A 13,703-nucleotide genomic window follows, 5' to 3' on the forward strand; every position below is an offset into this window, starting at 1 on the left:
AGTCAGAAATTCAGAAGTATTCTAGTAGGCTGATATAATTAAATAAACTCCTATTTTTGAATTCTGATTATAAATTTTACCATGCATGTTTAGCACTTTGGTCCAAGAAGTTTTGGGTATACTGATGAATTTACAGTTGAACATAATTTAGATAATGCTTTCTATACGCTCTTTGTATCTTCATCAGTGTTTGATTGTCTGTCCAAAGACAGATATGGTCAGCTACCCCCACAAATAAATCTTCAGTTTTACTTAACATAAATACGATAACACCACTGGGAACACGCATAAAATACAGTAAATCATGAGGAAAGGCAATGAAAATTTATGCAACTTGGATACTAATGATCTTGATTTATCAGTTTCTGAACAAGTGGTACTTTATACGAATGGAAACTTCACTAATCTCTTCTTGGAAACATAACCTTTTTTGTATTGACTCCTGTCAGTCCTTTAACACATTATAAAATTGACTTAGTATAGAGTGCAATTCACATACAAAATATTTGCAGCAACACACATTATCAGGACTATTTATTCTGTGATAATTGTAGAAGAGATCAAGGATGAAAATAACAGACTACTAGATGATGTCAGCAAAGAAGAAACATAGTTGTTTCCCGTACTTTACTGTATGATCGTCAGTGCAGTTCTTGAAAACATTCTGAGTTTGACTATAATAAATTTTCTTGTGACAGAAAAGTGACTGTTCATAAAAAATCATAGATGTAGAAAACATTGCTTGTTCAAAACTCAGCTTGCCCTTTTCTCATGTGAGAGCCTACAAACTGTGGATGGAGGGCAACAGTCAGATCATATTCCTAGATTTCCAGAAAGCATTTGACACTGTGCTCCACTGCAGAATGTTGGAGAAGATCTGAGCATATGGTTTAGGTTCCCAGGTATATTAGTGCATTGAAGCATTTTTAAATATTAAAACCCAGTACATGGTCGTCAATGACAAGTGTTCATCAGAGACAAGGATGTTGTCAGGGGCACCCAGGGAAGTGTGACAAAACCATTTTTATTCTCCATATTTGTAAATAACTTGACAGACAGGATGAGCAGCAATGTATCACTATTTGCTGTGGTGTATGAGAAGTTGCAGTCGTTTTGTGACTGTAGAAATATACAAGGTGATGTACACAAAATTTATAGTTGGTGGGATGAATGACAGGTTACTCTAAATGCTGAAAAATGTATGTTATTGCATAGGAGTAGGGAAAAAAGTCCTGTAATGTTCAAATACAGCATTGCTAAGGTTGCAGCTTGACACAGTTACTCAAATTAAATATCTGTGTGTAATGTTACAAAGTGATATGAAAAGGAATGAGCACATTAGATTGATTGTAGAAAAGGCAAATTCTTGATTTTGTTTTTTTGGGAGAAGTTTGGAAAAGTATAGCTCCATAAAGGAGAAGGTGTATAGAACATTAGTGTGACCCATTCTTGGGTTCTGTTTGAATGTTTGGGATCCCTACAAGGTCAAGTTAAACAGGTTCGATCAGTATGCAAGTATTATGGAGATGCTTCATGAACTCAGGTGAGAATCCCTGGAGGGAAGAAGTTGCTCTTTCTGTTAGGCACTGTTGCACAATTTAGAGAACTAGAATTTGAGGCCAACTGCAGACTGATGCTACTGCTGTCATTGTGTATTTTGTGTAAGAACAATGAAGGTAAGATGTGAGAAATTTGCCTCATATGGGGGCTTTTAGATGGCCGTTATTTCCTTGCTCTGTGAGTGGAAGAGGAGAGGAAATGACTAGTAGTGGTACAAGGGACCCTTTGTCATTATTGTGTGGTAGTTTGTGGAGTATATATGTAGATATGGGAACCATTATATAACCAGAAGGTTTTTTGCTGCATGACTTCAGTACCAGTTTATTCATAATGGATGCTATTGGGACCCATGACTGTTCTGTTAGACAATAATATTGAAGAAAACCTGCCATCAGCCACATTTGAAGGAAGTTGTTTAATACGCAACTGGTTTTGGACTTCTACCCATCTTCAAGTGATTATAAACTCAATTTGTATGTAATTGAACAACTGAATGTGTTAAGGTGAAACTGAACGTAATCACATGAGGATGTTCATAAGCCTGGAACCAAGTAGCTTTTAAATAAACCACCAGAAGTAACTGGTAGCAGATTTTCTTCAACACTAAGTTAATTTTTATTAACTTTTCTTCATATCACCCCCCCCCCCCCCTCCCTGTTATCTAAGCAAACTGTTTGTTACCTGCTGTTACATTTTCTGTATGTATATAAACATATTTTAATTATCGGATGTACCATATATGTAAAAAGTACACACTGTATAGAAAGCTGTTCACCTTTGTTAACCAGTCTGTTGTTATCAGTGTTCTACGAGAGCTGTCCACTGCTTCTGTACTTGTTCTAACATGTTCCCTCTTGTAAATCTTTGATTTGACTCTGCTTTGATTATAGAACAGACTACAACAAATAAAATAAGACCAAATCTTATTTGCAGAGAAGTTGAGCAGGCTGTGAACAGCCTAACACCACCACCAGGACCCTTTAGCCTTGGTAACACAACATTTCTCAGTCAGGAAAGCACTCAGGAAAGGCAGGCCTTGTACCCACAGCTGGTGAACAGCTATAAATGGACAGATAAGGTAACTGCAGTTATGATGTTGGGTGCTGCTGAGATGTAATATTTAATTGAACATTGACATAATTTCTATGTTTCAGGTCCACGAATACAGCAATCTTGCTTTTGCACTTCTGAGTCAGAACCAGCTAAAACGATCATATGTGATTGCAAGCAGTGGGAAGAGACGGCGTAATGTACAGAGCAGTCATAATGTTCTCCCACAGTAAGTTTTTCTCATTAAAACTATATTTAAAGTTAATATTCTATTAAGCTATCAAAAACACCATATTTATTTAGGTCCATATTTGAATTGCAATGTGTGTCCACTATCGTGAGACTCCAAAGTGACACGACTGATAACGCAGTATAGCACAGGATATGAAACGTGTAAAAGTATGCCTGTGTCAACTATTATACATATAACAGTAATTGTTTCCTTGATACTTGGGAGAGAGGTTTAAGTGGTACATACTGGATTTTGTCTGTAATTATTAATTTTAGTTTGCGTGTTTATGGTCGCACGGGGTAGCCGCTTGGTCTTAGGTGCCTCGTCACGGTTCGCACGTTTCCCCCCTCTTGCACACACAAATGCGCACATGTCAACAGCCAATTCTTCACTTCTCACAGGGTATGTTCGGCCACTTTTATGTGGCAGTTGTAAGGAGGGGGTGTTTTCATGTATATTTGCTTAAGATACCGGTGGAGATTGGGCCTGAACTACCACTAAATGACACCACCAGTCTCGGCTAACAATTGCACTCTAGCTGTTACCAAATGATTTATGTGCTCCACTTTGCTTTGAATTGTGCTTGTGGGTTGTTTCCGATTCTTATTTTCAAATGAGTGCAGAGAGCAATCTTGCTCCATCACAGGGTTTGAATATGGCTCTCGCAACACCAGATGGAATCAGCAATCCATTTGTACTTTATTACATTGGTTCTGCCTTCCCAGGAGCACAGAACTCAGTCGTAGGCTGCCAGCCCAGTGAGAGGGAGGTGTGGCTTGTCCACCCACTCCGCTCTTCTCCCCTCGACAGCCAGAACTCCTAATTTGTTTTACGGTCGTGGCTGACTGCCAGAAAAGTGTCCGCTACAACATGAGTGTCAGTAGGAGAAATAATACAGAATGTATAAATTATTCAAACCTGTAACCTGGATTTTGTGAAGCAAATTTAATCAGATTACCAACATTTAAAACTAAAAGTATTGTACTCACCAAAAGCAGCAATTCCATGACTTTGGGAAGACAGTTTCAAAATAATTAGTTGGAATGATATTTTAAATTGATTCATCACTCCTTCTTGGTGGCAAATAAATCTGTCATCCCAAATTGAAATGTTCAATTGTACACACAAATGACTTTTCGCAGAACAGCATCCCTAAGGCACTCACATTCTTCTTTCATGGTGTTTCGTAGGAACGTTTTAATTCTCTTGAGCATTGAAACACACCGCTCAACTTCTGATGTCGAGATAGGGATTGTGATTAGCAGTTTCAAATCTTTGACAGTTTTGTCGAATGTGTCACGAAGTTCATCCTCTAAACTCAGCGAAAGAAACGGAACTGTGTCAGCAACTGCTCTCAACTCAGGCTTAGCATAGAAAACTTGAAGCTCACCCTTCAAATTTCTTTTCTCCAGAGATGTATGTGTGTCTTTTATTTCAAAGTATTTATCTGAAAAATCTGTGATGTATTTGTCAAACTGATTTACATCAAATAATTTGGCTGGAATAAGGTGTCCAGTTAACTGAAAAAGTAATTTTATTTCAGAAAGGACGGCATTGCACACCTCCAAAGCTTCTGTCTTTTTTTATGCCCATCCAGAATTCATGGCTTCTTGACAGGCGTTGTTTCATCATTTTCAAAACTAATCTCATTAAGGGTGGAGTCAATGTCATCTCTGATTTTTTTGCATTACTGCTTCAAAGTTCTGGTTGTCTTGCATTGCTGTGGTTGGTTTGGTTATCTTCTTCTGAAGCTGATTAAAAAGTATGTCTGCATGAGGCACTATCTTATAGAAAAATGATAGCCAGAAAACGAATTCGTTATCTTGCGTCTTTGTTTGTATGAACCAGCTTTTTGAATAGTAGAAGATAGTTTTATGCTCTCACTTGTTTCAGTGACTTTCACAACAGTAATAAGATTTTTCCCTGTTTTGAAACACATCTTTTACTATTTGCGAATGGTAATTCCATCTTGTCACACACTCAGGGCAAGCTTTTTTGAATAATGCTATGCAACACTTTTGATCTCTCTGACGAGTTAGAAAAGACGCGTGCTTTGCGATTAACAGAGGCTGCCATAGACACAAGGTTGAACAGGTGGACGTAACAATGTATGTAGTTTGCATTTGGGACCCCATTCAGCTTGCCACTAACAACGTTTGCACTATGTTAACTCTGAACTTTTAGTTTTGCTCGATCACTGTCCATTAATGGTTCAGTTTCTTTCAGAATACTCTCAGCTATAGTATAAGCATTCTAACTTTCTGAATTAACAAAGTTCCAGAATCTTTCAACGGGTTTTCTGTCAACAACATAATGCAAAACAATAACCAATTGAAATTCACAAGACACATCTGTGCTTTCATCCGCAATTATTGCAACATAATCAGCACATTTTATTTCTTTATGAACTTTGTCATGGTGCACTTCCAACATGCATCGCAGTAGTTCATTCTGATCTTTCTTAGAAATTCCTTTGAACACTGATGCTTGAATGAGATGAACTTGAAGATCTTTATCCAGTTCCACGCTGAACAGAATTAGCTTGTGAAAAGCACCCTTATTCTGAGAGGCATCAGATTCATCATGGCTCCTAAGAGTCAATTTCAAAGCACCACAGAACCAAATACAGTTTACGATTAAATTCAGTGTATTTCTATTCTTTTCTATACATTTCCTGTGACTATCATTTGTTTATATTGAGAACCTAATTTCTGCTGAATGTTGATTTTGCCTAGAAATCAAAGACTAGACACATTATTCATGTATCACATTAACATTTTATGTACTTTCATTTTAGACCATATATGCCAAATATCAGTTATTCTGGTCTTATACCAATGAAAATTTCCCCCAAGTAACACACAAGGAAAATAAAAAACAGCGTTGGTTTCTTCACAACCACAAATCCATTTCTTCTTTTGGTAAATTTCTGGATTGAACTTACGGCATCGATGTTTTGTTTGTTGCCGCAGATTCAAATTCAGGTGTGGCCTACCTAATGTTTTTATCCGAGTATCCTGTCACTAAATGTCATTTTTAACAACTCATTTACTTTGTTCATGTTTGCTATTTTCACAGTCAACTGAATTTTCCCTTCCAGATAACACTTTGCAGACAGCTATATATGGTCAATTACCTGACCTCGCAATTACTACAACATGTTTTTACAGAACTGTATTACACAAACGTAATGAGTATAAACAGAAATACTACACCTTTGTCTGAAAAACAGATCGTCAACAGTTGATGAATACATTAGTTTTTTATACTGCAGCAATAGCCCTGCTGTTGTGAAATATATCAATATTGAAATAATGCCTCTTACTTTCAAAATCTAAGGGCGTAATTATATTCAAATTACATATAGCTTTTTATAACACTATTTAAGTGTATTATTTCTGTATTCAATTTAATTAAGCATTAATTAGTGTTGAGGAATGCATGAGCCTAAACTTGAAGAAAGATTGTAAAACTGGATTACAAGAAATCTGTACCCTGATGTATGACCGCTAGATGGCAGATCGAGCTTCTAAAGGTCCTTTACTCTACTGCTCTTTGGCGGAAGGAATGTCAAGCTCTGAGTCAGAATAGCTGTGGCTACACCTCCGCCATAAGAAACGGGGAGAAACCAGTGGCCGAACCTTTCACACAGTACTTACGACGGCAGACAGTGCCAATCTGCAGTTGGCTCTAAGCTTCAGAAAACTACCACGACAGTGCTCACGGCAAAACACACCTCTTCAAATCAGAAAATACATACTCCAAAACAATGTTTTATGCGCAGTTCTCATAGATTTCCCTTTCTTTTCATGTACAAGTGTTGCCACAGCACAGAGACACTACCTCAGAAACCGCCCCTGGGTATTTGTATAACCTTTTCGGAACTCACTGTCTCTTTCATCATAGAGCAAAATAGTAAGATGTAAGTGTAACTTTCCACACATCCAAAAGTGTTCATAGGACTACTAGTATTCATTATATGTACACTCCTGGAAATTGAAATAAGAACACTGTGAATTCATTGTCCCAGGAAGGGGAAACTTTATTGCCACATTCCTGGGGTCAGATACATCACATGATCACACTGACAGACCCACAGGCACATAGACACAGGCAACAGAGCATGCACAATGTCGGCATTACTACAGTGTATATCCACCTTTCGCAGCAATGCATGCTGCTATTCTCCCATGGAGACGATCGTAGAGATGCTGGATGTAGTCCTGTGGAACGGCTTGCCGTGCCATTTCCACCTGGCGCCTCAGTTGGACCAGCGTTCGTGCTGGACGTGCACACCACGTGAGACGACGCTTCATCCAGTCCCAAACATGCTCAATGGGGGACAGATCCGGAGATCTTGCTGGCCAGGGTAGTTGACTTACACCTTCTAGAGCACGTTGGATGGCACGGGATACATGCGGACGTGCATTGTCCTGTTGGAACAGCAAGTTCCCTTGCCAGTCTAGGAATGGTAGAACGATGGGTTTGATGACGGTTTGGATGTACCGTGCACTATTCAGTGTCCCCTCGACGATCACCAGAGGTGTACGGCCAGTGTAGGAGATCGCTCCCCACACCATGATGCCGGGTGTTGGCCCTGTGTGCCTCGGTCGTATGCAGTCCTGATTGTGGCGCTCACCTGCACGGCGCCAAACACGCATACGACCATCATTGGCACCAAGGCAGAAGCAACTCTCATCGCTGAAGACGACACGTCTCCATTCGTCCCTCCATTCGCGCCTGTCGCGACACCACTGGAGGCGGGCTGCACGATGTTGGGGCGTGAGCGGAAGACGGCCTAACGGTGTGCGGGACCGTAGCCCAGCTTCATGGAGACGGTTGCGAATGGTCCTCGCCGATACCCCAGGAGCAACAGTGTCCCTAATTTGCTGGGAAGTGGCGGTGCGGTCCCCTACGGCACTGCGTAGGATCCTACGGTCTTGGCGTGCATTCGTGCGTTGCTGCGGTCCGGTCCCAGGTCGACGGGCACGTGCACCTTCCGCCGACCACTGGCGACAACATCGATGTACTGTGGAGACCTCACGCCCCACGTGTTGAGCAATTCGGTGGTACATCCACCCGGGCTCCCGCATGCCCACTATACGCCCTCGCTCAAAGTCCGTCAACTGCACATACGGTTCACGTCCACGCTGTCGCGGCATGCTACCAGTGTTAAAGACTGCGATGGAGCTCCGTACGCCACGGCAAACTGGCTGACACTGATGGCGGCGGTGCACAAATGCTGCGCAGCTAGCGCCATTCGACGGCCAACACCGCAGTTCCTGGTGTGTCTGCTATGCCGTGCGTGTGATCATTGCTTGTACAGCCCTCTCGCAGTGTCCGGAGTAAGTATGGTGGGTCTGACACACCGGTGTCAATGTGTTCTTTTTTCCATTTCCAGGAGTGTATAAATGACCTGGAAGCTCTGTGACACTGTTTGCGGTTGGTGCTGTTGTACACTGTGTGCTACAACACTGCAAAATTGTAGTGAAAGTATTAGTCCAAGGACTGATACTTGATCCTTGTTATAAGTAGGCAGTGAAGTCCATTAATATTTGATTACACTATTGACAGTACATCACTAGAAACAGTAACAATTGTAAAATATCTGCATTTAATCAACTGAGGTGACCAAAAGTGGAATGAATGATCGCATGCAAGTATAGGAGAGGTAGATATCAGATGGAAATATGTTGGAAGAATTTTAACCACTGCCCATGAAAGTGTATGTATACAAGACTGCAGTCCAGCCAATTATAGGAATTACTTGTTGGTCTGGTACCCATACAAATTAAGAGAAATAGAAGAGAGAAAGAATATAAAAGAAGGTGGTGTTTTTTTTGTCATGGGTTCATTTCGTAAATGCGAGAGCATCATGGAGATGGGTCTGCAGCTCGTGACCTAGTGGCTAGCATTGTTGCTTCTGGATCACGGGGTCCTGGGCTCAATTCACAGTTGCGTTGGGAATTTTCTCTGCCCGGGGATGTGGTATTTGGGTTGTCCTCATCATCGTTTGAGTAGTGGTGAGACTGGAAATGGAAAGATTGGTACTTGTACTGGCACTGATGACCATGAAGTTCAGTGCGTCACAAACCATCATCATCACGGAGATAGTAATCAAACTACATTAGTAGACAATGCAAAACAGATATTCTGCATCATGGAGAAGCATTCTGAGAAAGGTCTGGCAATATATTACTTTCTCCCTTATATAACCCACAGGATGATGAAGATATTCTTCCCAAGCACTTTTTGTGAATCAAACAGAAAAAGTGGGAAGTGTTTGTGATAGTTAACGCTTGTGGAGTTTAAATGTAGATGTAATAGTATGTGTGTTTGACTGGAGTTTAGTGTGGAGGAAAAGGGATTCAATTGACGTTTTCTTAGCACGTTGGATTTAAAAAAAATCTGTCATCCAATTATTGAAAGTATTTGTGCCATTGGATATTTGTTGTGCATTTCTGCCAATAATGTGGTTGTATAAGAGGCAGTCAAATGAAAATGAGATAGATGGGAAAAGTAAGTACACTCTTTATTATTTAAAAAGTAATCACCATAACTGTTAATATATTTATCTTTTTGTGAGACAAGACAATCAGTTATTTATTTATTCATTCATTTATTAACATTACAGAGTGACCCACCGCCTTGGTAACTATGATGGGCCGTTCACTACTAAAAACTAGTAACAAGCTGCAGACAGACCCTTTGTCTTTTTCTACAGCTTCTCTCAGGGCTGTTATTTTTCTTGTCTTGTACATAATAACATTGTTAATTAAAACTGTGATACATAAAGTACATTTTGGAAGAGGAAAACAAATTGTACTATATTCTTAAGAAGTACACAATAGATGAAAGGAAAGATTTAGAGAATAAAAGGGATCCCTTTACATTCCTGTTTCAAGTGTAAGGCCTTAGTAAAGACTTTGAGCCTGTCTCAGCTGAATTAGCATATTCTATTCTACTTTGGGTACTACTGTATGTATGTATGTATGTATGTATGTAGTGAGATTAGCTCTACATGGTTTGTGTATGAAATATGACAGTACTACTTGTTACTGCAATTACTTCCTCCACTTGCCTGCACTATAAGTGGGTGAGAAGCCTCGGAAGGGTGACCTCAAGCCTTCTCTCTCTGAAGGGCACTTCTTATGTATGTTGTGTATTCATGTTTGTGTATCTGATTCGTATTATACTGTATATGTATTTTTGTGTACAATATTATAAAATTCACATGTTTCACAGTTTTTACTTTATACAGTTTGCATATTACACAGTTAGATGTTTGAAAATAATGATCCAAAGATGTAAGGAATTACTTATTTTACTATGTAGAAACAAGATGATTTGTTTGTTTTATTTCTGCGTACCAATTTATTTCTAAATATGTGTATTATTGCAATATTGTTTTAGTCATGATCTGTTACTATGCTCTAAATGTACCAAAATGTGATGGTACTGGTATGTTCATGTCATCATCTGTATGTTCATCTTTTTTCATATCAATGTTTGACTCTCTTTTGTCCCATGTATTGTGTTGTGGTCTGGTCACAACCTTGTATATGGTTGTTGCTGTGCATAAATCTTGTGTAACTCACTTGATATTTCATCAGTGTTATGTGTTTGGGGGACCCACGTGCCCCACCTTCACACTTATCACTTTGACTAAGGGCAAAATAAAGCAGATGTGTGTGCAGGGAAAGGGACATGGCCTGTCGGGAAGTGTACCATACTGCGACTTGGGTCAACATGTTGAACCTCAACTGTTCATGAATGTTCAGTATGGTGAATACCCAGTGGCCAGTGTCAGATGTTTCTCATTCTTTTTGCCATGTCTCAACTTTCCAAAGATTTAATTGGCATTTTTCTACAGTATGATGCCCTATTCTCACGTACCTTGTCCATTCTTTGTTCATTTCTCACAATGGTTTCATGATTCATGAGAGATACTTGATGTGCCTAAGCACTTGCTGCGGAGCACATGATAGACTCAAAGAGAGCTGTATGATATATTCATAGTGTCTGTAGCGGTAGTCTGTTGTAAGTTGAGTTTAGCTTCGCATTAGTCTTACCTTTTTCCATTGGAAGTCTTATGTGCTTGTTGAATGTCAGTTGTTTGTTGAGGTATCATTATGTATCTTCTTGCTTTTCCCTGAATGCTAGTGTCATTCAGCCTAATGATGGGGTTTCACTGCAGTGCCCCTTGATCGGTAGATGTACTGCCTTGTTCGTCGTGTTTGTGAGCTCGTTATAGTTGCACCAGCGACTTGGTTTTACAAGGTGTTGTGTAACCTTGCTTTTGAGTTGCACTCTTAACTTTGCAGTAATTACTACTAGCAAGTCATGTGTATAAGTTACTATACCCTTAACCATATTGTCTTCATCGAGATTACTTAGGAGTGGTTCTGTGGCAATATCGCAGCAAACTGGCCTGCATATTGAGCCTCGTGTGTATCCCTTAGTTATTTTCTTGATAACCTTAAGTGTTCCTGCTTGTCATTGCAGTAGGTGATTAAGCCATTCTACATCTTCATTTACATAGATACTCCGCAAGCCACTGTACAGTTTTTGGTGGAGGGTACACTGTACCACTACTTGTTATTTCCCTTCCAGTTCGACTCGCAAATAAAGTGAGGGAAGAATGATCATCTGTATGCCTCTGTACAAGCCCTAATTTCTTGTATCTTATCTTTGTGGTCCTTATGCGCGATTTATGTTGGTGGCAGTAGAATCGTTCAGCAGTCAGATTCAAATGCTGCTTCTCTAAATTTTCTCAATAGTTTTTCTTGAAAAGAACATTGCCTTCCCTCCAGCGATTCCCATTTGAGTTCTCAAAGCATCTCCATAACACTTACATGTTGTTCAAACCTATCAGTAACAAATCTAGCAGCCCACCTCTGGATTGCTTTGATGTCTTCCTACAATCCGACCTGGTCCAGATCCCAAACACTCAAGCAGTTCTCACGAATAGGTTGCACCAATTAGTAATATTGTATCAGAACATTGTAGGTCTCTTCTTCCTAACCATCAGCATTAACACACATTTTTCCTCATTTAGGGCTAGTTGCTATTCGTCACACCAGCTGGAAAATTTATCTGAGTTGTCTGGTATCGCCCTACAGTCACTCAATTCTGACACCTTACCGTACACAATGGCATCATCCGCAAACAGGCGCAGATTGGTGCCCACCATGTCCACTGAATATCATTTATGTATATAGAGAACAATAGTGATCAATCATACTTCCCTGGGGCATCCCTGACAATACCCTTTTCTCTGATGAATACTTGCCATCGGGGACAGCATACTGGTTTCTGTTATTTAAGAAGTCTTCGAGCCACTCACATATCTGTGCACTAATTCCATATGCTCATACCTCGGTTAACAGCCTGCAATGGGGCACTGTGTTAAATATTTTCTGGAAATCCAGAAATAAGGAATCTGCAATTGCCCTTCATCCATAGTTCTCAGTATATCCTGTGAGAAAAGAGCAAGCTGGTTTTCACAGAAGCAATGCTTTCTAAAACCCTGCTGTTCTTGTACATAAGCTTCTTAGTCTCAAGAAAGTTTATTTTATTCAAACTGAGAATACATTCAAGGATTCTGCAGCAAACAGAAGTTAGGGATATTGGTTTGTAATTTTGGGGGTCTGTTCTTTTACCTTTCTTATATACTGGAGTCACCTGTGCTTTTTTCCAATAGCTTGGGACTTTTCTCTGGGTGAGAGATTCATGGTAAATGTAAGCTTGGTAAGTGCCCAAAGCCATTGAATACTCTTTATAAAATAGGAGTGTTTGTGCCTGCACCTCTTATAGCTTTGCGAACAAGGCAGGCCGCCAGAGATTGTCAAAGGTGCCAGCTTTGTGTATTGCTATTGCTACTGTATATTTTTCTTGTGTATCCTGTGTTTCCAGTGTGTGGTTTACTGCATCATCTATGGAGCTTTTGGGTGTAAATCCATATTGATGTAGACTAATGCCAAAGAGCCTCCTGTGTGACTGTACTCAATTACACTGGAGCCTGACCTGTACCTTTGCTAAAGTGTTCAAGAGGCAGATAGGGCTTTAAGTCTTTGGGTCTGTTGGGTTCCAATCCTCTGTTTTTTTTTTTTATTTTATGAATACTACTTTTGCTGTTTTCCACATGGCAGAGACCCTACCTTGTAGCAATGGTCCATTCAGTAACACTGTTAAAAAAGGGATGATCTGTGCAACAGAGATGATTTGCGCAACTGTGTTTTTGAGTGCTTCTGTGTGTGCCAACTGGACTGGGACTCTTCTTATTCTTTAATTGTGTATTTCCTAATACTACTTCCTTATGGGCAAGTGGGACAGTAATGGGACCATTTGCTTTAGTTGTCATTTATTTGTCATCATACATCTGTGTGATGTAGCTGGTCATTTGTCTTTTTGTCATCAAGGAGGAGCTTGCCCAGTGGGTATTCTACCAAACATCTCCAGCGACTGGTAGTGCTGTCTGTGCACCTGATTTGGCAGTACTTTTGGCATCTTTACCGTATCTGTTTGGAATCTGAATGGTTCCCTCTGTGTACTGTTTTGTAGCTGAGTTTTGACAAAACTGTTCGTGATCCTGTCTGGTCTTGTATAATTTGCTTTTATAGTTTTGCTTTGCATCATGTTATAGTTCATCTTCCTTCCCTCTGTTGTGCTGTTTTTCCTTTGAAAGGTAATCTTTCCTTTCCTCTCTAGAGTCTTTATTTAGTTTTATTAACTTTATGGACCAGGGAACCATTAGCCATATGGAAGGAAAATTCAACACGTCCATAATTTTTGCCAGTCAGCCTTGTTCAGAATTAGCCATTGTTTTTGTTTATGTGAAGTGTGTGAGTTTGTGTTTCTT

The 13,703-nt window shown here is 39.9% G+C and overlaps 1 protein-coding gene across 1 annotated transcript in view; it reads left to right on the plus strand.

Annotated features, from left to right (window-relative positions):
* Nucleotides 1-13,703, plus strand: part of LOC126354082 (mediator of RNA polymerase II transcription subunit 27) — a 63,025-nt gene that overhangs the window by 31,646 nt on the left and 17,676 nt on the right. The window contains exons 2-3 of the mRNA XM_050003466.1: nt 2,494-2,638; nt 2,715-2,839. Coding sequence (XP_049859423.1) covers nt 2,494-2,638; nt 2,715-2,839 — 270 coding nt within the window. The remainder of the gene's footprint in view (nt 1-2,493; nt 2,639-2,714; nt 2,840-13,703) is intronic.

Source organism: Schistocerca gregaria, chromosome 1 (assembly GCF_023897955.1).
Source record: "Schistocerca gregaria isolate iqSchGreg1 chromosome 1, iqSchGreg1.2, whole genome shotgun sequence".
Lineage (NCBI taxonomy): Eukaryota > Metazoa > Arthropoda > Insecta > Orthoptera > Acrididae > Schistocerca > Schistocerca gregaria.